This window comes from Polyodon spathula, chromosome 1 (assembly GCF_017654505.1).
Source record: "Polyodon spathula isolate WHYD16114869_AA chromosome 1, ASM1765450v1, whole genome shotgun sequence".
In the NCBI taxonomy this organism is placed as follows: domain Eukaryota; kingdom Metazoa; phylum Chordata; class Actinopteri; order Acipenseriformes; family Polyodontidae; genus Polyodon; species Polyodon spathula.
Window position 1 is genome coordinate 73,560,723 of NC_054534.1, and position 26,696 is coordinate 73,587,418.

Below are 26,696 nucleotides of genomic sequence, written 5' to 3' on the forward strand. Positions count from 1 at the left end.
TGTCCTTGTTTATGCGTCAGAGAATATCAATGTGCGGCAACTATTGGCAGTTAGACCTGTTGAGACTAGTTGACCATTGCTTGGCACCAATTAGGATAAAGGGCTTTAGCTTCATCTGGCTTTTCATGTTATTTCAAGCCCTTTTCTTGACATAATGAACCCAGCAGGTTCACTAGCTCAGCATTTTCTTTCCACAAGAAGGATGGATTTTATTTCCTTACATTTTTGTAGTTTTAAAACTCCTTTCTAAATCACCTTTCATTTTCCACATGCTAGCTTATAGTGGCTTGCGAAATTATTGACCCCCCCCTTGGCATTTTTCCTATTTTGTTGCCTTACAACCTGGAATTAAAATGGATTTTTTGGGGGTTTGTATCATTTGATTTACACAACATGCCTGCCACTTTGAAGATGCAAAATATTTTTTATTGTGAAACAAACAAGAAATAAGACAAAAAAACAGAAAACTTGAGCGTGCATATTAGTATTCCCCCCAAAGTCAATACTTTGTAGAGCCACCTTTTGCAGCAATTACAGCTGCAAGTCTCTTGGGGTATATATCTATAAGCTTGGCACATCTAGCCACTGGGATTTTTGCCCATTCTTCAAGGCAAAACTGCTCCAGCTCCTTCAAGTTGGATGGGTTGGGTTCCGCTGGTGTACAGCAATCTTTAAGTCATACCACAGATTCTCAATTGGATTGAGGTCTGGGCTTTGACTAGGCCATTCCAAGACATTTAAATGTTTCCCCTTAAACCACTCGAGTGTTGCTTTAGCAGTATGCTTAGGGTCATTGTCCTGCTGGAAGGTGAACCTCCGTCCCAGTCTCAAATCTCTGGAAGACTGAAACAGGTTTCCCTCAAGAATTTCCCTGTATTTAGCGCCATCCATCATTCCTTCAATTCTGGCCAGTTTCCCAGTCCCTGCCGATGAAAAACATCCCCACAGCATGATGCTGCCACCACCATGCTTCACTGTGGGGATGGTGTTCTCAGGGTGATGAGAAGTGTTGGATTTGTGCCAGACATAGCGCTTTCCTTGATGGCCAAAAAGCTCAATTTTAGTCTCATCCGACCAGAGTCCATTCTTCCATATGTTTGGGGAGTCTCCCTCATGTCTTTTGCCGAACACCAAACATGTTTGCTTATTTTTTCTTTAAGCAATGGCTTTTTTCTGGCCACTCTTCCGTAAAGCCCAGCTCTGTGGAGTGTATGGCTTAAAGTGGTCCTATGGACAAATACTCCAATCTCTGCTGTGGAGCTTTGCAGCTCCTTCATGGTTATCTTTGGTCTCTTTGTTGCCTCTCTGATTAATGCCCTCCTTGCCTGGTCTGTGAGTTTTGGTGGGCGGCCCTCTCTTGCCAGGTTTGTTGTGGTGCCATATTCTTTCCATTTTTTAATAATGGCTTTAATGGTGCTCCGTGGGATGTTCAAAGTTTTGGATACTTTTTTTATAACCCAACCCTGATCTGTACTTCTCCACAACTTTGTTCCTGACCTGTTTGGAGAGCTCCTTGGTCTTCCTGGTGCCGCTTGCTTGGTGGTGCCCCTTGCTTAGTGGTGTTGCAGACTCTGGGGCCTTTCAGAACAGGTGTATATATACTGAGATCATGTGACACTTAGATTGCACACAGGTGGACTTTATTTGACTAATTATGTGACTTCTGAAGGTAATTGGTTGCACCAGATCTTATTTAGAGGCTTAATAGCAAAGGGGGTGAATACATATGCACGCACCACTTTTCCGTTATTTATTTTTTAGAATTTTTTTAAACAAGTTATTTTTTTCATTTCACTTCATGAATTTGGACTATTTTGTGTATGTCCATTACATGAAATCCAAATAAAAATCCATTTTAATTCCAGGTTGTAAGGCAACAAAATAGGAAAAATGCCAAGGGGGGTCAATACTTTCGCAAGCCACTGTAGCTAGCATACTATTTGTATACCAGTTTGAAAATTATTCAAATCTCCAATAATGGTAATCTACATAAACACCTTACAGTTATTGCCAAAAGTTTTGATTCACCTGGAATTTTACGATTGAGACATAATAAAAATAGGAACATAATTTAGATCTTTTATTTAAAATGATGTAATAAAATAAACTACAAAATGATATAACAAGTGTGTACCGGAAGCCATAAAAGTAGTGCATTATTTCATGTTAAATTTTTCATATGTTTTTTTTGTTAAGTATATGTAAAACTACAAAGCGGTATGTAAGAATTAGATCAGCAGATTTAATTCGACTTTAGGTAGCAAAATTAGTTAATTCTATAGGGTGATATAAAACTTTTGTCCATAGCTGTACACAGTACATTAATAATAATAATAATAATAATAATAATAATAATAATAATAATAATAATAATAATAATAATAATAATCTAAATTGTAAATGTGTATGACATCATAGCATTTTCAGTACAATGGTTTTTGGTGTCTCTGGCATATAAAATTCTTCATAAATAAATAGTTGCTGTTTCTGTCTTTATATTGTCCATGTCACAGAATATTACAAAGTATAACCAAACATAAGTCTACAATGTTGTCATTTCAGGATTTTTAATCTTTGCTTAAACCAGGAAGCTGAAATGGTGCCTTGTTTTATAAACTGCTGTCTTGCTTATTAAAGCAATTAAAAGTAAGGTCTGCAGTATGTTCAGTGGAATAACACAGGAGATGCTTATTGATCAAACCTGGAGCCCATTTTTCTTCACTTGTGCACAAATTATGTTGAATGGTCTGCTTGGGAACTCGTATTGGTGGAGATATCCAAGTGGGATTAAATTATAGTACATTATTGACATTTTTATTTTTACCAGGTTTCTCCTGCTGGTTTTCGGCTTGTCAGTTGATTCCCTAAGGAGACAAAGTGAAATTTACTAACTTTGAACATGAGCGGTGAAAGCAAAAATCAGTGTTGCCTGTAAAAGGTTAGAGAGAAAGCTTTCATAATTGAATGTATACCAATAGCTAGTTTGTGAAATGGCCATTTATTTTTGTGTAAAAAGGCCTGCAAAGTGATGAATGCGCCAGATATATCATAAAACTCATAAATACAGTACATGAAAAGATGGAGTTTTTAAAAAAAATAATATAAAATGTAAACCGTATGTCCTGGTTTCAATTTAGTATTCAGGCCAGTGTTAAGCATTTACCACCTTTGCATTTTATAAGGCTCAAGAAAATACAGCTGTCTAACAGTGACACCTGTAACCAGATGTGAGACTGCTGACAGGTGCCTGACCTTGGTTCAGCAGTTCGTTCTAACTGTTTGAATGGTTGCAGGCTTTCTAAAGTTTTAGGGGTAGATGTACTAAAGTGTTGCAGCTGTCACAGTAGTCACAAACCAGTTGTAAACGAGTTGGCAACTTTTTAGGGAATGCTTTCCGGTTCAGCCTTAGATGAATATTTAATTATGGGTGTTCCTGCATAAATTCATAAAAATAGGCTGGAGATGGTGCAAATGAGGGTTCTCAAATATTATAATGAGATGTTCTTAATCTGACAGCAATTGCGAAATTTACAATTGCATCCATTTGTTAGGAACTTTTGAAAGCACATTTTAAACAGTCACGATTGTTGCTGGCATTTCCCAGTCCGCATTTTCTTGTGCGTTACCAGTTGTGTTCGATGCATCAGGTGAGCACCCAAATACAGTTGTCCCGCATTGTACTGCCCCCCTTTATAACGCCACCCTCGCATACCTCCAGCTATTGTCTCTGGACAAATGTCACCAATATAAAAACAGTGCTATCTTTACCCGTTATATCGTCACCCCGCTGTCCGCCACCCGCCAACTTCCCACACCAAGCAAACGTAAATGTAAATATTGTAGTTTCCCTTATTGTAGCGCAAGCGAAATAATTATAACCAATTAAAACAACAAAGTTATGCAGTTAACCTTTGACTCGCTTTCCTAATTCGTTATCTGAATATTCATACACTCCAGCTCCCAAAGCAAAATAGAAAGCACAAAATGACGAGTTGACCTTGCATTTAACACCAGAGCAAAAGAAACACATCTGCATGTATGCATCTGAGAATAAGAAAGCAAGTCAGCAAGACATTGCAAACGTTTTCTCGCCTAAGTGAGACATACAGTTAATCGAGGGACAATTGGAGACATTCTAATGGATAAAAACAAATGGCTTATCTTAATGGAATGGGTCGATTTTTTTGACCTGAAAGACTTGACACAGTCTAAAATAAGTGTTTGTTTCTGTGCACATTTTGCACAAATGAAGACTGACTTAAACTAAATCATCAGTTTTGTAAACAGCAGAATATTTGTTTTCTTTTATTTTTCATTTAAAAATATTCAACTTTTTTTTTTTTTTTTTTTTTTAACTGCTTATAAAATGAATGCTGTTGGGCTTAAATTGCTTTGTGAAATACATAGATGGCATTGTTCAATGGGGGATAGTATTGAGCTGGCTTACGGTGACCAAATGACCAGTACAGAAAAAAAAGAAAGCGTACATTTTTTTTGTTTTTATGGAATTGTTATTTAGATGGGAAAAGATGATAAAACCTCACTAGTAGACCTACTGATGTGTTGAAAACCAGTACTTTAGTTTAAAAAAAAAAAAAAAAAAAAGATGAACTTTTTGTTAAAATGGCCTGGAGATACTATGTATAACCAGAAAAAAAAATTGACTTTTTTTTTTTATTTTGTTGACCCTCACTATAACACCACCCTCGCTTACTGCCTGTTTTTGCCTATGGCCGTTACCAGGCGGTATAAAGACGGTCAACTATTTATTTTTCCTTAAAAGCAAGGTGCACTTACAAGCATTGAAAACTAATTTCTGTGACATTTCTAGTAGCCCCAGCGTGCTGGGAGCAATAGACTGCACACATGTGCTGCTAACCCCTCCAGCTCATTCTGAGCATCTGTATAGGAATAGAAAACACCTATTCTGTTAATGTGCAGGTGGTTTGTAATTGTGCACACTTTAGCAATGCACCACTGACTAACTTAAATAAAAACTGACAGTATACATTTGGCTTATAGACTAATCATGATAATACAAATTAGTGTTATAATTCAAAATTTGTTGCTGGTCCCTTGAAATGTGTATTAACGAGAATTGACTGTCCTCCTGTAAGTAGGGATTGGATGGTATAATATTTTCGCGGTATGATAACCGTTAAAAAAATACCGTGGTAACCTTGATATCACGGTATACAGTACATCTTGCAAGTTATCAAATAAAGGCTCAAATGAAGAAAGACTAATGTAAATCAGTTAAATTACTGTAATTCACAAAAGTAAAACCCACAAAACACACTTCCTTTCATTTAATGATTTAAACATTTGATATTTAGTATTTTACTATGCCAAATAACTTGGTATGTTTCTTTTTTATAAAGACAATCAGAATAATAAATAAAAAAAACAAAATAAAACATACAGTATCAATGTTATATTACAACAGTATTAAGATCTATTATTTGCTCAAAATGACGTGCCGCTGTAGATTGTTAAAAAAATAAAATAAAAAATAACGTATAAAATTAAATAAATAAATAAATATACTTTGTGTAGCTAATGGCAAATATAATTGGGAAATGATCTGTCTTTTGCTTAAAACACAAACATGTACCACAGGTTATCATTTAAGAGCAGAGATGAGTCGTTTATTTTTTCAACCGGATAAATAAAATACGTATAGCAAAAAATATGCGTTTTAATACTAAAACGTGTTATTGGATTTACATTTACGACATTGCACAAGTAAGCTTCCAATGCTCATTACACAAGTGAAGTTTGAAAAAAAAAAAAAGAAGATTTCTTCACTTACCTAAGAAAATTATAATACTGTTACAACTTGTTTAAACAAAACTACGTTGATAATAAGTAGGCTATCCTGCTGCAGTCGTGGGTCTGTGCTAGTTTTATTTGAGACATTGGTCTTGTTCTTATAGCGCATATTTCCGCAGTTCTGCAAAGTATCTCGGAGAAGCACTGTAGACGTCACTCAGCACCCACAGAAATATATGCAGATTCTGCACAGCCCACCGCAGCTTTGAAATGTTACTGCGGGAGACTGGCTGCGGCTGTGAACCACAGAGACGATGCAAAGATCACAAGTGACCTGCTAATCGGAATGCAAATAACCACTAAGACTACTGCTGCCACCTTGTTAGCGGAGGCGAATGACATTTTATCATTATACAATGAAGCCGTGAACAGCCATGTCAACGCTGTATTAAATAAATAAATCAATTATTTAAACAAACATAATGTACTAAATTCATGATAGCGATGTATAATTTTACAATAAAGTTAATGTTAATCTATTACATTAAGCTAACTGTTGATAATCCAAACAAATGTAAATATAGGACGTTGAAATGTGTTACCTTGATCATCTGATCATCTTCTTATAATCAGCTTTAGGGACCTGCAAACCTAACAAGCCCCAAGGGCCAGAGCAAAATAAACTCCAAGTTTATATACATATATAGCTCTGGGGTAAACCCCTAAACAGTTGGATAATGATAATAGCAATGCACCTTATAACAACAAACAATGACTACTGTAGTAATTAGAACAAAATATCTGCGGTTTATTACCAGAGAATACAAGCTCAACACGTGTCTTACTCACAACATGGCCAGGAGAGAGAAAACTCGGAGCACTTCCCTGACAACGCAGACACCCCTACCCCACTGTACCCAGAATTTCCCCATTTAAAGGCACAGTCTTATAACAAATGTATGCTTTGCTGCAAGGTTTGGAGAAGGCGTTTCTCTAAAAGCTCCATGTGCCGTCAGAAAGACAGCAGCCAAGAGCAGGCGGCGCAGCAAGCTCTGGGTAACACAACGCAGCAAGTGAAACATGTATTCTGTGTCGCTGAGTTTCCTTCAAAACCATTATCAAAATACAGTATCAGTTCACAAAAAGATCTTCCTCAGACAGTTTGCTAAGGCTGCAAGTACCATCGCTTGATTTAGAAGAAGCGTCTTTGCAGTTGAAAAATGCGTTAACCGTTATATAACCGAATTGCGGTTTAGAATAAAAGAAACGGTATTAATACCATAATGGTAATGTAAAAAACTGTATACTGTCCCATCCCTACCTGTAAATATCATAACTCGTCAATGCAAAACAATTGTCTATTTTGTGTTAATTGTCTAGGCTACTAAGTAGGCCAAGTTAAAAACAGCAATAATCATAATGCTAAAATCATTTAGTTTCAATTTAAAATTATCTTTTATTTGCATTGTACACTAATGTGTATAATGCAGCAGCGTGATTTATTTTGTATGTACCAGTAGCCTATAGGCTAAAGTAAAAAGAAAGCGCACTGGGTATTTGTTTGCTTTTCCTACTGAACTGTAAACTGTATAGGCCTACTGTACAGATTTAGCCTACCCAAAACATATTAGTGTTATTTCAGTTCAGTGATTTATACATTTAGAATACATTGAGCACTATTAATTTATGTGTGTGCGATTGTATTGTATTTTTTTTTAAACCCAACACCTCCTTATGTTGGACAAACATGTCCGGTTTAGCAATGGAAAGATCTCGCCAAGATGAGGCAGCAAGTATTTAAATTAGTATCTTGTGGCTCTCTTTATTAACATGTTTTTGCTTAGTACATACGACAAAATATGTATGTAAAAAAGAGGGAAACACTTTCTTAAATATGTAAAACTACATTTTAAATCTTGTGGGGTAATTAATCTTTAACCTACCAAGACTTCACCAACAGTCTTCAGTATTTAAGCTCACTAATGTATGGTGTTCTATGTTACTAAGGTGTCTCTTGGGTTTCAGATTATCTCTCTCTCTGCATGTATTCATAAAAAATGTTTTGATGTTGCTTTTTCTTAAAAACCTCATCCCCTTTGCACTCTCTAGTAGTTTCTACACTACCTTGAATTATATGTTTTCCTATTGTACATAACAATGGTCCTGTATATAGAAGACAGATTCAAAATCGCCAGGGAGTTTTAGAATGGACTAGAATTAATTTATCCAAAATACCAGATTGGAATAATAGAAAGGAGACAGAAAGAGAGAAAAAGTATTAAGAATATATATATTTCTAAAACATGAAAGGATGAAAAAGCCAATCCGTATCTTAGATTTCCTTCATACGAGTGACAGGCTAGGAACAGCCCAGAGAGTATTTGAGTGCCCAGAACAAAGTGACCTGCAGGGAAAATGATTTATCGGGGTCATCGCTTTGAAAGATGTTGCGTGGTAATGAGGTTTAGTAGAGAATCGTTCCATTATTTTAGTGACATGATTGTAAACCTTTTTATCTGCATATTTGATGGAACGTGCAGATGGTCTGCTCCACGGTCCAGCCTCTTACCTCAACCCGTGAATTCAATCCAGCTCAGACACAAAACTACTTTCAAACCAGAGTTGAAGTACCAGAAATTAACTTTGAAAGTAGGATTTTTTTTTTTTGTAAAAAAAAAGATGTACTGTATCTCTAAATGACAGCAGGCAAGAATTAAATTAACTGAGTGACATGCAGTAGGAAGCCACCAGGGAATAACCAAGTCCACCAGATTTTAGTAAATTGAATTCTGTGGCATTTCTGTCTATTTGAAGTTTAAAACAAAACAAATAACAATATTTACAACAGTTCTGCTTCTGTATCAAGTACAAGGCAAAATAAGAATAAAATGTAAGTTTCATGTCATGATGAGCAAGACTGGAGATCTGACGGACTTTGATAGGTGGCTGATTATTGGCATAGGTGCTTCCATATATATATATATATATATATATATATATATATATATATATATATATATATATATATATATATATATATATATATATAATACAGGTGTTTCACAAGGCTCAACATTAAAGGACCATTCTGGAGAACACTTCACTGCAGAACCTCTTAATGTTTCTGAAAAAGTAATAGCGGTAACCATTGAGGAATTTTTACATATCTTCCCATAACAATTTAAGACCCCTGCGGAGTCAATCACATAAAATCTTATTATTCATTTAAGTGGTTTATGTAATCATTTTAAATCAATGATTTTTATTTCAGACATGTTTACAATATGGTACTGTGACAGGGTGCAGCCTGTCTTTGTGTTTTGTGGTGTTTAGAGTGGATGTGAGTCTGCTGTGTGGATCCGAGTGAATTTGTGTGAGGAATGTGTGAAAGGTGCTGCAGCTGACGAGGTGCAACTTGCCCAATTAGCTGCAGCACCTGTATAAAAGTGGGTGGTTGGGAGTGTTAGTTGGTGAGTGTTTCAAATCCACACAGCAGACTCACATCCACTCTAAACACCACAAAACACAAAGACAGGTAGCACCCTGTCACAGGTACATTACATGAATTAATAGTATAATGTTTTTATAAATAAACAACACCTTTTATACTATGTAGTGGTTTTGTAGTAATACCCATACATAATGGACTAATATGTGGCTTTATTTTAAGTTGCCAAATTCCAGATTCTTCTAGTTTACTGTTTCAATTAAAATCATACTTCTGCAACTGTCACTGTACTGTGATCTCTGATGTTGTTCCTGTTGTCTGCTTATCTGCTTGCATTACAAATTGAAAGAATCTCACTGTACAGTTCTCTAAATCACAGCAAATGAAAACCAAGTGGTATAGGTTACTATATAGAATAGTGTCTACTGATACAGTAACTGTATAAATTAGGTCATAATTCTTAGCACGTGGCTATTTTTTGTGTCTACTGATATTTGATTCTGTACTGACTGCACCTATCTTTGGACTTGTGGAATGTCCCTGATCTCAGTTCCCTGGATGTCAGTTGGAGTCACATTTTTCATTTTTCAAAAAAAAAAGTTGTCAGGACGTTAAAAAGGACATTAACAACAAATGACAGGTACATTATTTAAACAGTTATAACAACATGTGGGGACGTATAACGCTATATTTTTCAAGAACCCCGCTACTCACTCTTTAAGGGTTGTGATTTGTCATGAAGGATTTGTCAAAATAACTAAGAAAACTGTTCGTATCATTAGAGTCTTATTTTTGCTTAGCTTAGATCCTAATAACTAAAGTATTAAGGCATACAGCCTGTAACATCACTTAAATTAATTTGGCATATGCAACTGGTAATATTGCAGGGTTACAGAGTTCAATGGCCTGTGGAGTAAACTATGGCAATCCTCTGCCAAGGTGTAAGCAATGTTCCAGGTCTAAATCTCCATAGAAACCAGGGAACTTACTTTTTGTTGTGTTTATCAAATAGATATACATGGAAAAGGCATTTCAATTGAAAAAAAATGCATTCAGACTCAATGCTTGGTAGCTTAAAGATGATCCTTTGTCATCTACCGTGGGGTAGTGCCCTGATGTGGAGCTTCCTGATTCACCCGTCCCCTTTCTCTCTGTAGAGCTAAGTAACTGTACAGGCACTGCCCCCTGCATGTGCACTCTACTTACACTTACGAATGGAGACAGGCCCTGTACACAGCTGGAAAAACATCAGTGGAACATAACCTAAAGCATAAAAAAATGTTTAGATATGCAAAAGAGAAAGTTGAACTGTATAAGCAGCTATGGCTTTCTGCATCTGTTCAACAAATTGAAATTTGCTTTTTTGTTTCCTGTACCTCAGATTTGAAACCCTGTTATATTTTCTGGATTGTAAAGACACTTTATATGATGCACACTCCCTTAGGGTTTATAGTTCCATACTCTTTTTGTAAGATTGTTATTTTTTGATTCTATGCATATGGCATTGCAATTCCCAATGTATATTGGCAAGGAAAGGACATTAGAGAAATAGATCTGGAGAAATCTGTTCTCCAGAATGGCCTGTACCGCCAGTGAAGCAGTTCATTGTGTAATATCAGTAATTTGTGTCTTAAGTCAGATGCAGTCTTTCCCATCATCACTTAACACCTGTAACTCCAAACACTCAATTATACATTGTAAGGAAAAACTAAGTTAAGTATGCAAAGTTTATGAGTTTTAAGTTTAAAATAATTCCATGTACGGTTTCTGTGTCATCATAAGTTACGAGATCGAAGGTCAAGTAAGTTATAAATTGTCACAGAAACCTGAGAAGGAATTGTTTTCCTGTAACTCACTGAAGAGACCCATCTATTATTTTTTATAACACATTGTCACAGAGACGGCTGAAGTGGGCGGCGTCAGAACCAGGAAAGGTAATGCAATACACAACACACAGGACGGATGAAATGAAGTGATGAAGACGCCTGTTGGCGCCGGTTTAATACAAAATAAAAGGTTTACACAAACACGAAAAACACAGGACACGGCACTCTACGCCAAAATAAATAGACAAACGAAAACAGACTGAACTTAACAAAACGGTGCACGGACAGACACTGACAAACACGGTGAGCGGATACTTTCTCCTCCTCTTATTATTATTATTATTATTATTATTACTACTGCTACTAATTTCTTCCGTCTCCAATCCCGTTCTCCGCTCACCGAACACCCAACCCCAGTATGTGCCAACGTGCATCTATATATACTATTGTGCTGGGATTCAATTACCAATTAATTATTCACTTGAATCCCAGCACGTGAATTAATAAAGTGCAATTCCCCGTGCTCACATATTACTACATTTTACTTGCACGTGAAGTGCTGTGCAATCCTCGTGCCTAAATACAAATATACATTTTAAACACTCGTGTTACACAGACCCGTTTATATCCCGTGTACCAATGTCTATACACCAACATTTAAACACACCACACGCAACACATAACAGATAATATACACAGGGGCGGGCACTTTGTTACATATACCCCCTCCTGTGCAAAGCACACATGGCCTCAATGGCCACCTCCCCCCTTAAAAGCCCAAAAGTCCCACCCAAAGTCCTTGGCCAGGACCAGAGGCTTCCAGGGGCCCACAGGTCGTAATGCTGTCAGCAGGGTAGCATTCTCCTGCCAGGGTAGTCCTAGCAGCGGAAAGGCTGCTTGGGGTGTGGTCTCCTGACCTTCCCCCTCCTTCGGCGCCGGCAGCTCCCCTTGGTGGGGCTTCAACCACCGTTCTTCCTGCAGGGAAGAAACTGCAGAGGGAGCAGGTCTCCGGACCTCCCCCACGATCTCCGGCGGCGAAACTGCTGCTGGGGTTGGTGGTCTCCAGACCTCCTCCCCCTTCTCCGGCAGCGAAACTGCTGCTGGGGTTGGCGGTCTCCAGACCTCCTCCCCCTTCTCCGGCAGCGAAACTGCTGCTGGGGTTGGCGGTCTCCAGACCTCCTCCCCCTTCTCCGGCAGCGAAACTGCTGCTGGGGTTGGCGGTCTCCAGACCTCCTCCCCCTTCTCCGGCAGCGAAACTGCTGCTGGGGTTGGCGGTCTCCAGACCTCCTCCCCCTTCTCCGGCAGCGAAACTGCTGCTGGGGTTGGCGGTCTCCAGACCTCCTCCCCCTTCTCCGGCAGCAAAACTGCTGCTGGGGTTGACGGTCTCCAGACCTCCTCCCCCTTCTTCGTGGCCGGCAGCTCCCCTTCGTGGGGTTCCGGCCACAGTACTTCCGGCTGTGATGCGGAGCGGCGGGCAACCCCAGGCGATGCAGAGCGGCGGGCAACCCCAGGCGATGCAGAGCGGCGGGCAACCCCAGGCGATGCAGAGCGGCGGGCAACCCCAGGCGATGCAGAGGCATCCTTGGGCGAAGCGAGGCTGGCATCCTTGGGCGAAGCGAGGCTGGCATCCTTGGGCGAAGCGAGGCTGGCAGTCAGGACAAGCTGGGGTGCGGGTGTTGGCCCTCTTTTCGGCCACTGCAGCCGGGAGGTTCTTCCCCGTGCTTCCCTCAGCAGCCTATGCAAGGGCTGCTGAGGACCGCCAGCATCTAGTCCTGGCCCTTCTGGTGCAGGGAGAGGCAGCTCCTGCTCCTCTCCCCCTGATGGAGGTGGAGGCAGAGGAAGCTCCAGCTCCTCTCCTCGTGATGGTGGGGGAAGTGATACCAGCAGGCATTCACCCTCTGCTGGTGGGGGAAGTGATACCAGCAGGCATTCACCCTCTGCTGGTGGGGGAAGTGATACCAGCAGGCATTCACCCTCTGCTGGTGGACAGGGACCCAGCAGGCATTCACCCTCTGCTGGTGGACAGGGACCCAGCAGGCATTCACCCTCTGCTGGTGGACAGGGACCCAGCAGGCATTCACCCTCTGCTGGTGGCGGAGGCAGAGGCAGCTCCTGCTGCTCTCCCCCTGCCGGTGGAGGTGGCGGAGGCAGAGGCAGCTCCTGCTGCTCTGCCCCTGCCGGTGGAGGTGGCGGAGGCAGAGGCAGCTCCTGCTGCTCTCCTCCTGCCGGTGGAGGTGGCGGAGGCAGAGGCAGCTCCTGCTGCTCTGCGCCTGCCGGTGGAGGTGGCGGAGGCAGAGGCAGCTCCTGCTGCTCTGCGCCTGCCGGTGGAGGTGGCGGAGGCAGAGGCAGCTCCTGCTGCTCTCCCCCTGCCGGTGGAGGTGGCGGAGGCAGAGGCAGCTCCTGCTGCTCTGCGCCTGCCGGTGGAGGTGGCGGAGGCAGAGGCAGCTCCTGCTGCTCTGCGCCTGCCAGTGGAGGTGGCGGAGGCAGAGGCAGCTCCTGCTGCTCTGCTCCTGCCCATGGAGGTAGGAGCGGCGTGTAGTCTCCTGGTGGTGGAGGTGGGAGCGGTGTGTAGTCTCCCCTTGAAACAGGGGACTGGTGCGGCTCTCCCTCACTTGCAGGGGACTGGTGCGGCTGTGGAGACAGCGGTGGGACCTCTGCCTTCCTCTTCCCTTTTCCCCTTCTCTGCCACCTCCTCACCTTCCTCTCCTGCGGCAGTTCCTCCTCTCCCTCCTGGTAGGGGCAGCGGAAGGGACAATTGGCAAAGAGATGGTCCTGGTTGCAGAGGAGGCACCCCGGCAAGGACTGGTTACATCGCCGGGGATGTCTGGCCCTTAGGCGGCACTCCTCCTCCCTGTCCCTCACCTCTTTATCGTCTTTCCTGCTTCTCCCCATTTCTTTCTTTTTTTTTTTTTTTTGTAATCCAAAGACGCCCCTTTTTTTTTTTTTTTTTTTTTTTTCTCCCACACACAAAAAAAAAACCTCTCCTGGTCTGACGCTTGGAGGCGCTGTTAAATCCCACTTCTGACACCACGTGTCACAGAGACGGCCGAAGTGGGCGGCGTCAGAACCAGGAAAGGTAATGCAATACACAAAACACAGGACGGATGAAATGAAGTGATGAAGACGCCTGTTGGCGCCGGTTTAATACAAAATAAAAGGTTTACACAAACACGAAAAACACAGGACACGGCACTCTACGCCAAAATAAATAGACAAACGAAAACAGACTAAACTTAACAAAACGGTGCACGGACAGACACTGACAAACACGGTGAGCGGATACTTTCTCCTCCTCTTATTATTATTATTATTATTATTATTATTATTATTATTACTACTGCTACTAATTTCTTCCGTCTCCAATCCCGTTCTCCGCTCACCGAACACCCAACCCCAGTATGTGCCAACGTGCATCTATATATACTATTGTGCTGGGATTCAATTACCAATTAATTATTCACTTGAATCCCAGCACGTGAATTAATAAAGTGCAATTCCCCGTGCTCACATATTACTACATTTTACTTGCACGTGAAGTGCTGTGCAATCCTCGTGCCTAAATACACATATACATTTTTAAACACTCGTGTTACACAGACCCGTTTATATCCCGTGTACCAATGTCTATACACCAACATTTAAACACACCACACGCAACACATAACAGATAATATACACAGGGGCGGGCACTTTGTTACACACATGTATACCCTTCTGATGCTAGTGTTAAAGAAGACGAGGTTCAGCAGTACAGTTGTTGTGTTTTGTTTTTGAACTTAGTGTTTCAGTGCTGTACAGAAATTCTATGTCGTTATTCATTAGTGCTTCAGCTTTATTTGGATGATTGTCTTTACCTTGTTTTAATTCCCAGTTCCTATCCATTTCTCTGAGATATGAATGTACCAGCTTTACATAACTTTTTTCAACGTACAGTGGAACGTTGCATATCCGACCATCACATAACCGCCCTGATCAATTAACCACCTCACTAAATAAAAAATAAATATTTTAAGTAGGCTACAAGGGTAATGGCATTGGCAGCAAATGCAGCTTCCACGTTGCAAACAGAAAGAAAGCGTTATAGCAATCAGCCTTTTGGTGCTTTCTCCTTTAAGAGAGACGGGCTGTATCAGTGTGTTAGTCAGCTGCGTGTAGCAGTGACGTTTCAATACACCAGTGCTTCATAAAAGCAATGCTTACCGTCCATTAGTTTAAAATAGCCAAAGCAATATTGAAACCAAGCTGCTTATCCGGCTGTTGGCAATATCAAGAAAGAGCGCAAAGTACCGTGACAGAGATATTAAGAAAGCAGAACCAGGGAGGCAGGGACTTCTAGAGTTAGGAAAGAAGCCATCATTTGCAGGTTACTGTACATTTACTTTTTGTTTTGTATTAAAAAAAAAAAAAAAGGTTTGTGTGGAGATGGCTTATAGCAAACCGCATAGCAACACTATGTATTTGTAGCCTAATTAATCTTGTTTATGTTTGCTTAGTTTTAAAGCAAAACTTTTCCCCATGTTTAAATCAGTTTGCTTGTTGTTTTTGTTTACTAATCTATTTATGGATGTGTAAATACTTTTTCTATAGATGTTCGCAAATCCGACCTTTTCATTTATCTTCCTGTACCCCTGCCACAGGGGGTCAGATATGCGATGTTGTACTGTATTCTCATTTTGTTGATCATTAATGAACATTTATGTACTGTGGGTGTTGTCAAGTGACTGAAAACTAGACATGTTGTGTTTTGAATTGAAAGTTGTGATCTCGAGGAGTCGAATGGGTCAAAGTTCAAGTATATTTTCCTGTAAAGGAATTCTCACTTTTTGACATCACTACTGTGGTATGAGGACTTTTTTTTTTTTTTTTTCTGAATGGCTCAGGATGCAAATATAGCCTTCATCCATGATATTCTATATATATACAGTACTGTGCAAAAGTTTTAGGCAGGTGTGAAAAAATGCTATAAAGTAAGAATGCTTTCAAAAATAGACATGTTAGTAGTTTATATTTATCAATTAACAAAATGCAAAGTGAGTGAACAGAAGAAAAATCTACATCAAATCAGTATTTGGTGTGACCACCCTTTGCCTTCAAAACAGCATCAGTTCTTCTAGGTACACTTGTACAAAGTCAGGGATTTTGTAGGCATATAGTCAGGTGTATGATTAAACATTTATACCAAACAGGTGCTAATGATCATCAATTCAATATGCATATGCATATATATATGCAGTGTCTTGCAAAAGTATTCAGACCCATCCTATGGTGTCCCATTTTGTGAAATTACAAAATTATACATACACACTTTTTTAAGCTTAATAAATTTTATTCAAAACTTGAATGCTCAAACTGAAGACTTCTAAGGGTAAGATAAGTTACAGTAAATGTCAGCAAAAACTGAAATATGTAGATTGTATAAGTATTCAGACCCATTAACTCAATATTTGGTGGAAGCACCTTTGGCAGCAATTACAGCTGCAAGTCTTTTTGGGTAAGTCTGTACCAACTTTGCATACTGGATTGGTGCAATTTGTGCCCAAGGCTTGTGCTTTGGATCATTGTCTTGCTGAAAGGTGAATTCTCACCCCAGTTTTAAGTCTTTAGCAGACTCAAACAGGTTTTCCTCTAGTATTTGCCTGTACTTTGCTCCATCCATTTTTCCTTCAATCCTAACAAGCTTTCCAGTCCCTGCTGAGGAGAAGCATCCCCATAGCATGATGCTGCCACCACCATGCTTGACTGTAGGGATGGTGTTGACTGGGAGATGTGCTGTGTTGAGTCTGCACCAAACATAACACTTGGCATTTAGACCAAAAAGTTCCAGTTTGGTCTCGTCTGACCACAACACCTTTTGCCACATTTTTGCATGATCACTCAGTTGCTTTGTTGCAAACTCCATGCAGACTTTGAGATGGCTTATTTTTAGTAATGGCTACTTTTGTGAAGTGTTCTTGATATTGCTGACTGATGCACATTTTCTCCCATCTCAGTCATTGAACTCTGTAGCTCTTTCAAAGTTGTCGTTGGCCTCACAGTGGCATCCCTCACCAGTTTTCTCCTTGCCCGGCTGCTCAGTTTGGAGGGACGGCCTGATCTAGGTAGTGCCTGGTGGTACAATGCACCTTCCATTTCTTGATGATTTGGTAGACTGTGCTCACAGCGATATTCAGAGGCTTCAGTATTTTTTGTACCCTTCTCCTGTTCTGTGGTTTTCTATGACTTTATCCCTGACTTGCTTTGAAAGCTCCTTGGTCTTCATGGTTGAGTCTTTGCTTGAAATTCACTACCTGACAAAGGAACCTCACAGAGACAGGTGTTTTTTCTATCTTTTTTCTATAGGTGTTGTTATATCTTATTCAGATTTCCAGCTATTTAGGCGGTAAATACCCATATGATAATGGTTACATTTCTATTTCAAGGAGCCAGGGTTATGGTAATAATGTTTCTACTTGTTTACAAGGTTCTTACATCTTAACCTCATAAGTCAGTGTTTTAAATTTCTAGTTTAACCTTTTGACTGCCTCACCCCGTGGCTATGTGCCAAGTGAGAGAGGACGACACGCACGGGAAACCCTACGTAGGCTCATGTTGTGCCACGGTAAAAATGTCAAATACTGTCTGTATATATACAGTCAGAAAGAAGAATTGTAAAATGTGTTTAATATATTCATAATGGTCATACTTACTGCTATCAGTGGTTTCCGATGCATACTGAAATAAACATCCTGGGATGTAGCAGTGCAATCCCATTCACATTTCTGTTTATTTATTTATTTATTACATTTACTTTTATTTTTAAGTCTTTATTTTTGTTGAGTCATATTAACACACAGGAGAGACAGTAGTAAGGCATGATCCCTCGCCAAAAGGATTTGTAAAATACATTTTATCTTTGAGTTCCACCGGTAACACCCATCACTTGCTCTTTCAACTTTGTTCTAAGTATTTATATTATTCAGGTTTGTTGCACAAGGTATTTCTGGACAAGATGAAATCTTATTAAATAATGCATCAAAGTGAAAAATAGCTTGGCATACAAAGCATTAATTAGAGTTGCAAGTAGTTGCAGGAACATGCCTATTTGGCACATTGAGTGATTTAGTGGCAACTGAGTTTCAGGGGTGGGTGGGAGACTTATTTTCCTTACAACCAGCAACTGATGGATATAAAAATAGTGTCTCTGTATTTTCTGATGAATTAAACTGTGGATGAATGTGACTTAGTTTATCTTACAGTTTTACCTATATGGGTGAAGAACATGATAACCCAATGAATTACATTTCAGTGTACAATGTAACATGATTCCCTTGCAAGTACGCAATGTAAACCATTTTTGAATGTGCATTATCCTCTTTAAGACTCTGTGACAACGATGGATGCAGTGGTGACATCAGACCAGAAACACAAACCAAAACAAGGAATGGTGGGGCAAAACTGAGAAAAATAGAAAAATAAACAGTTTTACAAAACAAGATACTCAAACTCGCAAAACAAAATGGTCCAAAACAAACAAACAGACGGAACAAACAAGTAAGTACCGTGCTGGTGTAGACCCAGCAAGTTTTAGCAATTGTTTTCTATTTACTTTAAAGTTTTACTTTCCTTCACCCTGACTCGTTCCACCTCTCGCACACACTCATCACTGTGCAGCGAAAGCTGCAGGTCTTTATATTCTGGCCGAGGGTTTAACTAGCTAGTAATTATCTTATTACCCTTCGGCCATAGTCTGCACAAGATTAACAAGGATGTGTGACTGTCAAATAGTTAAATAATCAATAGCTGATCAGTCACATATCCTTACAAGGTTTTTAAAATATAAAACAATAACAAAACAATTAACATGACGGACGGCACCTCGTTCTTCCTTACCAAACAATAATAAAATACAAAAACATGTATTTTCTCCGTCATATATAATAAATCATAATATAAATACAAAATAATACAATAAATCATAAAAAACGGCACACAAATATACTGTACATAGGGGCGGGGCTCCCCGTCACAGACCCAAAACCTGAGTAAGCTGCTCAGCCAAGCCTGTGTGACTCAGTCATGCCTGCCAGGTGCTCTTGCTGTCTGGGGCTAGAGCATGCAAAGGAGGCACTGGTGAACCGCAGTGTGAACCGCTGGAGAAACGTCTCTCCCGCAGCTCTACAGAGAGCTATGTATCGCTTACCCCTGCATAGCACTCTTCCCCGTCACTCTGTTAAGGGAGAACGGACGACACGCACAGGAAAGGCCACGTAGGAAGCCATCTTCACGGTCTTCCTCATCTTCTACCCCAAGGAAGAGGAGTCGTCACCGGTTCAAGTGATTAACTGACAATGTTGTTGAAGCTGACACCCTGGGATCCTTCAAGAAGCTGCTTGATGAGATTCTGGGATCAATAAGCTACTAACAACCAAACGAGCAAGATGGGCCGAATGGCCTCCTCTCGTTTGTAAACTTTCTTATGTTCTTATGATTGTTCAAGTGGAGAAGCTCTGGGCAATTACATTTCTATTTCAGAGAACCAGTGTTATGGTAGAAAGCTAACTTTGTGGAGCATTACAGCTTTAAGGTTCTATAGTTGTAATACTGTTTGTAATGTGAGTGCTGCAGTGGTTTGCATAACACGTAAAAACATGATTCTCTTGGGGATGATCATAGCTATTACTTATCTTGTCTGTTTCTAAGTTCTTCTGATTCTGAAACAAGGAAAAAAAAAAAAAAAACTCTTTGCATAGACTGGAAATGATGGATGTCCAGGTTACTTCTGTGCTGATTGCTCCAGAATTGATTTATTCTAGGTCCCTTTTTCTTACAAAGTATATATATATATATATATATATATATATATATATATATATATATATATATATACACACACACACACACACACATATATATATATATATATATATATATATATATATATATATATATATATATATATATTTTTTTTTTTTCTCCTTGTAGACTTACCAGATGTTTCACCAGCAGAAGAAGAAGTGCACGAAACAGAAGCATGGGCCAAACCTCTTGTTCATCTCTGGCAAAATAAAAAGCATAATTTTCATGCAGAGAGGGAATACAATGCTACTGCTGCCAAAACTGAGCCTTACTGTGCTATCTGCACACTGTTTGTGCCTTACTACCAGGTAATGAATGTGTTTTATATAGGAAAGCAAATCAGGATCACTAATCCCAGTCCCAGACAAAATGCTAAGAGCAGTTTATTAATAATTAGTGCAGATAGCTGAATGTCTGAGTCTCAGTATGTTTTTTAAACTATTCAAGTTGTGTATTATAAACACCACTTAGTGTACCTTCTCAGTTGGGCATTGTTCTCAAGCTGCCCTTTAACATGAATGGAGTATTGAAGAAAATGTTATGTTATCAACTGCTCCAGTAGATCATGTCTTTAACATTAAATCTAAGCAGTTGCAATCAAATAAGCAATCGCATTTAGCTGGAAATCTCCTACACTAGAAAATGTGTTGAATATGTGGTTGCTATTTTAAGTGTACTGTATTTCAGAATACAGTGGCTGTTTTATTGACTATTTTCAGGTTCCATGCATTAGAAATTAAAACAATTTGTACATCACCACCATCACAAACAAAAGTATAAGAATTGAAAAAATGCTTTCCACATAATGTTGTGTGCACAATATGATATTTGGAATTTGGTTTCAAGGACTTAATAATAAAAGTGGGTCATGCCATGCCAGGTTACAATGGGATTAAACTGAAAGACATTCACAATTATGTATGTTTCATGAGAAACCGCAACGGTTACCTTACAGTATATGTCCCGTATGTAACTGTTGTAAATTAATTTAGGGTTATATACAGGTAAATAAGTCGATTTTTCTTATAAACCCTGAAGACAGCTGCAATTAAATATATAAATTACAGTCAAATCCCTATCCACTTCCATCTGTTACCCTGGGTAAAAATCTTGTTCAACAGCCAAATGACTAAACAAATCCTATGCCCTTGATATTTGCAGCAAGATGACAAGTATGAAGAAAGCAGAGTACTTATGGAGTCAGTTCCTGTCCCAGTGCAGGCCAAAAAGGGCCTCAAGACCAAACCCCTCATTCCAGAGGTTTGTTTCTCATACAGAGAGAACAGCGAACCCTGCCCTCCCAGCTCCCTCCTGGAGGAAAATGGATCTAGTGTGCTCATCTCCTGTAGCAAATGTCTTGTACAGGTGCATGCCAGTAAGTGTTGGTAACCATTAAATAGACATAGGAGTATTTAGTGCTAGAACTGAAGGCTAGAGATAGATGTCAGTAACTGTTCAATGGGTTAATTATATAAAAAAGCCAAGACTTTTACTGGTCCCAATAAAAGGAATATCCATATTAAGTCCTATAACAATTGGATCACTGCTTCACCTGCCGAGGGGAAGTATGCACAAGCCCTGACAGCGATCATTTGTTTTTTTTAAACTAAAACCAAGTATGACTCAGGCACTGGCTGCAGAATGTTCATTGCATCTTGGATGTGAAATAATTTAGTGGTTGTATCTTTCCATAAACCACTGCTCCCCATAGTGCATCCTCTTCATAAATTGCACATTTCCTTGGCAAATTGAAATGTCTGTACTGCACTTCCACCAATTTCTCAGTATTTCTTTGGACAGGTTTTTTGTTGCTTTAGTTACTGAGGGCCCCAAACTTAATGGTTTAAGTGACATTCTAAAAACTGAGCTTGTGTGTCCCTGTAAATGACATCAGTAAAACAGTATTATCATTTATAACACTGCAACAGTCTATCAGTTGAACTTTACGGTTCACTACAGTGGTCCAAAATGTTTGGTTTTGATTATTAACAGAACTTGTTTACAATTTATTTTAAATGAATCAGACTTCTGGCAAAACTGCTAAGCACTTGCATTGTATCCATGAGGTCATAGGTTTGAAATAACATGTATAAGACAGGTAAATGTGAGCCAGCATTAAAATAATTTTGCAGTCATTTTAAAGGACTTATCGCTGCTATTGCAGTTTTATTAAAATGAGATAGTCTATGTATAATATGTAATAGGTACCATAGGTAATAGTGTGACAGGTCAACAACATGCTAATATTTTCATGTATGTTTTAAAACTGAAATATGTTCAAAGTATATTCCTGTCCTTAAAGAGTAAGTAGCAGGGTTACCAAAAATATAGCATTACATGTCCCCAGGTACTGCTATAACTATTTATATAATGACTTTAAAGTCTGTTTCAAAGCTCTTTTCAAAATGGCCGCTCTAGTGCACTGGTAGTGTAAGGATTATTGTCCACATTGTCAAACAGGTAACACAGCAATAACGATCCATGATGTGGTACGGGACAGAAAAGCCAGAGCACTTGTTATGTTTTTTTTTTTTTTTTTTTTTTAAATTGCTCTTCCTGCAGTGATTTAGAGGACAGGTCTCAAATTCCAGTGCACTAGAACAAACAGTGAACTAGAGAGTGGCAGTTATACTGCGATCTTTACAAATTCCTTTTTGACAAGGGAAAATCTCCCACCACTAAACACCTATTTGGTAGCTATTTCAGCTCACCACGTCAAAATTGACAGTCTCTCCAGGAGCCCATTTCTGATGGGACAATTTTTGAAAGGGACAAGCGAGCTTCGGCCACCTGTAAATGACATTGTTCCTCACTGGTAGTTGAAAGTGGTGCTTAATTAAAACCTCTGTTTGATTCCCTACATTCTGTTAAACATTTATCATTAAAAGCAGTTTTCTTGCTTTCCATCACCGCTGCAAAGCAGGAGGGTAGGATGCAAGCAATCTCTGTTGCGAAAGCTTGAATATTTTTTGCAGAAGCTAGGACCAAAGTCACACTTCATACCAATCCTGCCTTCCTACTGAAAACCATTTTGGCCTTCCATGCCAGCCTATCTGTGGAATTGGAGGCTTTCCATCCTCCTCCCTTCCAGTCTGACAAGGAGCAGCAGCTCCACACTCTCTGCCCAGTTAGGGCATTAGCGTACTATGATGACTGAACAAGAGCTTGGCAGCAGTCTGAACTATTTTTTTGTCTGTTACGGGGCTAAGTCCTATGGTTAAGCCCTGTCTAAACAGGGGCTATCCAACTGGATCACAGACACGGTTTAGACAGCTGGCTAACATGCCCCTTCCAGAAAAGCTCACTTGTCATTCCACCAGAGGCCTTGTGACCGCTTGGGCTCTATTCCAGAGTGCATCTGTCTCTGACGTATGCAATGCGGCCCCTTCACTAGGTTCTGTAGACAGTGCTGTAGACCCTCAAAACCCTGGTTTTGGGACCAGAGTGCTAAGTGCGGCTTCTCCGTCGACCCTTGCAGCACATACATGAAGGTGAGTTTCTCCCTTCAGTTTATTTCACCCTAGTTGCTTACTAACTTGGGTTCCAAATAGTAACACACATCGGCCCAGTCCTTGTTGCATTCTGCCGGTACTGCAAGTCATGTACTTCCAACGGCTTGGGTATACTATCCCCATTCAGTAATGGATAACGTTTTGTGCTTGAAGGGGAATGTTAGGTTGTTATCTTAAACCTGGTTCCCTGATATAGAAATGTTATCCATTAAACTTCTAGGTCACTGTGTCCATTCCTTCGCAGCAGGCTTGAAGAAAAAAATTGGCGCCGATGTCCATGCGTGCAGTCTGTATATGCCCTAGGGGGCGGGGCCGTGGCTGCATCATGGAGGCTCCCAAGAGCAGCTTTTAGTATAAAAAATATTCTGATTTAGGGATGTGTAATAAATCAGGATGTGGCAAAACAAAAAATGATACATTTGTAAGTGATTTTAACCAAATAGAAAAATACTGTACATTACTTGATGTAACAGTGGTATTTCATACTTTGCTCTTTAAGTGTAATCAGCCAACAACAATCATAATAAATCTTTACATCATTACTTAAATGCCAGCAATTTAAACAAATCAAGTCTTTACATATTTCACAATTCAGGATTTGATATTTCCCTTACCATCTCTCTGTGATAAACTAGAATACATTTTCAGCTAATATTAATGCTAACAAGTACTGCTCAACAAGTCTGTTTAGTCTTGAACAATCAGAATATTGGTATTTACACAGAATAAATACAGTTTTTAGACCAGTGGGTGATGTGTCAGGATTCCTCTCATTCATTGTTGGCTTTATTTAGACTTATACTTGTTTAGAAGGTGAGTAGTTTTTTTTTCAGATTAGTTACAATACACACTTACATGGTCATCTCGTAACAGATCAATCATTATTTCATCTGACTCTTAAGGTTTATCATGTGTAATTCTAATTCTGTCTTTTTTTTTCTTCTCAATAATCAATACAAATGAGTAAGCAGTAATAGCAGTAGTTATTTAATTGGGGGGTAAAGAAATACACGTTTTGTTTCAAAGCTATACCAATCTTGCCTTGGTCAGCCATTCATGCATATTATGATATGTGAGTAACTTATGTCACCAGCCATGTAACTATGGATTAAATTATGACATTGATTAAAAAAAAAAAAATCTTCTAATAAAAATTATTATTTTTTTTTTTTCTCTTAATTTGTATTACTTCTAGATAGCGTGTGACTGTTAAGTACATTTAAAAAAAATAGTTAGACATTGGTCAGTTAACTAAATGGTAAAAAGTGAAACTGAACTAAAAGTTTTGCACTGATGTTAGAAACATGTTTATTTTTTTTATTTCAAATGTCTAGGCTGTTATGGTGTCGGCCCTCAGGAAATTCAGAGTAACTGGTCCTGCAATCGTTGTGTGAGTGGCGCCTGGACAGCAGTAAGTAGCAGTTTTCATTAGTTCTGAACAAGATTCAAATTGGAACAAGCCTGCATCTTCATCGTCCTCTACTAAATACAGAAGGAACACATTGGGGTATATTCAATTACAGTAGTCTACGCATATATATTCAATTACAGTAGTCTCCACGTATAGGAACACTTCGCCTAAGGGAACACCCTTGTGTTAAAACAGATTTTTCCCATTGTAAATGCTCCAGCTAAAGGAACAGGAACTTCGCTTAAAAGAACACCTTCTTGACACCGGTTCTGTTTTGTAAAAAAAAAAAAGTGATCGGTTTATTAAATCTTTCCAGAACCGCCATCATGTCATTGAATTGTTTTGTATTCTGATTTCCACGAGTGCACCTCATCGCTACAAAATGGCGTGTAAACAACAGCAAAATGCGCCGCTGTTTCTCTTGCTACACAAAGTTGTAAATTGTTCAAGCTCTTGAAAAAAACCTGAATCAGACACAAGTCACCAAGAAGTTTGGTGTTTCCAGTTCTTGAGAGTTGCTTCACCATTCTGTTAAATAATGTGCATGCTGCTGCATTTGGTATTGTGTGTAGGGGTGCTGTGTTAATTTATTTTGACAGTTTGTTTATTAACACTATTTTAACCCTTAGTAACGCCCATTATTTTTGCTTCTGCTATTGTGATAGCCTGAAACACACCCGCCAGATAATTTCGTAGTACATATGGATTTAAGCTTTTTGCCCTTGTGTTGTTTTTCTTTAGTTTTATTAATGTTAGTTTGTCTGTTACTTTATTATTATTATAGTTTATTAACATACACTTGCCTTTTGTTTTGCTTCTACTTATTGTGTCTGGTGGCTGACTTAGGCTATAAGAATTCTTTGCTTGCTTCCCGAGGGGTGTTCTTGTAGCTGGAGACTACTGTAATATAATGATGGATCTAAATACCTTATAAATGGCCCAAGGTTATAAAAGTCAAGCATCCCACGGTTCAATCTCTAGTTTATTTATGGGAAAAAAATGAATGTCGATCTATCGTATATCCCCTATTGTTTTAGTTTCAAAATGCATGATATGTTTTAGATTTTTTCTCTTTTTAAAAGGTAAAATGGTTGTTCCCATTAAAACAGGTAGCCATCAGATGCTCTCTAAGACTTGTCCATACATGTATCATTGGGCTGAAGTATAGGGCTCCAAAAGGTTGAATGAGTTAATCGGAACAGAAAATAAATGGTTTATTTTCTGTGATTTACATATTTAGATCAAAGTGCAGTGGGAAATAAAGTTGTATCACCACCTGAGCTGCGGGGGGTGGGGGTCTATCATTTTATTAATTTAGATGAATTATAAAAGTTAATAAGGGCTATCCTCAGGCAGTAATAACAATTACAAAATATTAACCTTGCATGAAATAATTAAATGGTATTTGTCTTTGTATTAAGATGAAGAGAACAGGAACTTAGAAATTGTACATTTTGTAGATTAGATATTAAATATTTCATTAGGGGGTTTGAGTTCCATTGACATTCGTTATTGGAGATAAATTTCGAATTAAAATTACCTATTAATTGATTTTTAAAAGCTTTAATTTGCACCCCAGGCAATGCCTTGTCATGCTTGAAATTATGTTCCTTTGATGAGTGTCAAAACAACTTGTATGATATTTTTAAGTGTTCCGCCTTTTAAAATCAAGAGTTTGCACTTATGTAAAAATAGAGATTGTTCCAAGAACAATTCAGAAATTAAAAAAAATAAAAAAGAAGCTGTACAGGCCATTAAAAAAAAATACATATTGAGGTTAGCCAGCATTTACATTTTGTATTAGGTTTTTAAGTTCAAATGTTTTACCATTTATAGTGTAAGCACAAGAGAACATCCCATGACTTACAAACAACATTCTCATTCTTATTGTC

General features: G+C 39.1%; 1 protein-coding gene across 3 annotated transcripts in view; it reads left to right on the forward strand.

The window, feature by feature from the left end:
* Positions 1-26,696, forward strand: part of kdm4c (lysine (K)-specific demethylase 4C) — a 201,143-nt gene that overhangs the window by 113,260 nt on the left and 61,187 nt on the right. For all 3 annotated transcript variants that reach the window (XM_041261791.1, XM_041261782.1, XM_041261773.1), the window contains exons 13-15: positions 20,008-20,189; positions 21,043-21,256; positions 24,728-24,804. In XM_041261791.1, the coding sequence (XP_041117725.1) occupies positions 20,008-20,189; positions 21,043-21,256; positions 24,728-24,804 (473 nt within the window). The remainder of the gene's footprint in view (positions 1-20,007; positions 20,190-21,042; positions 21,257-24,727; positions 24,805-26,696) is intronic.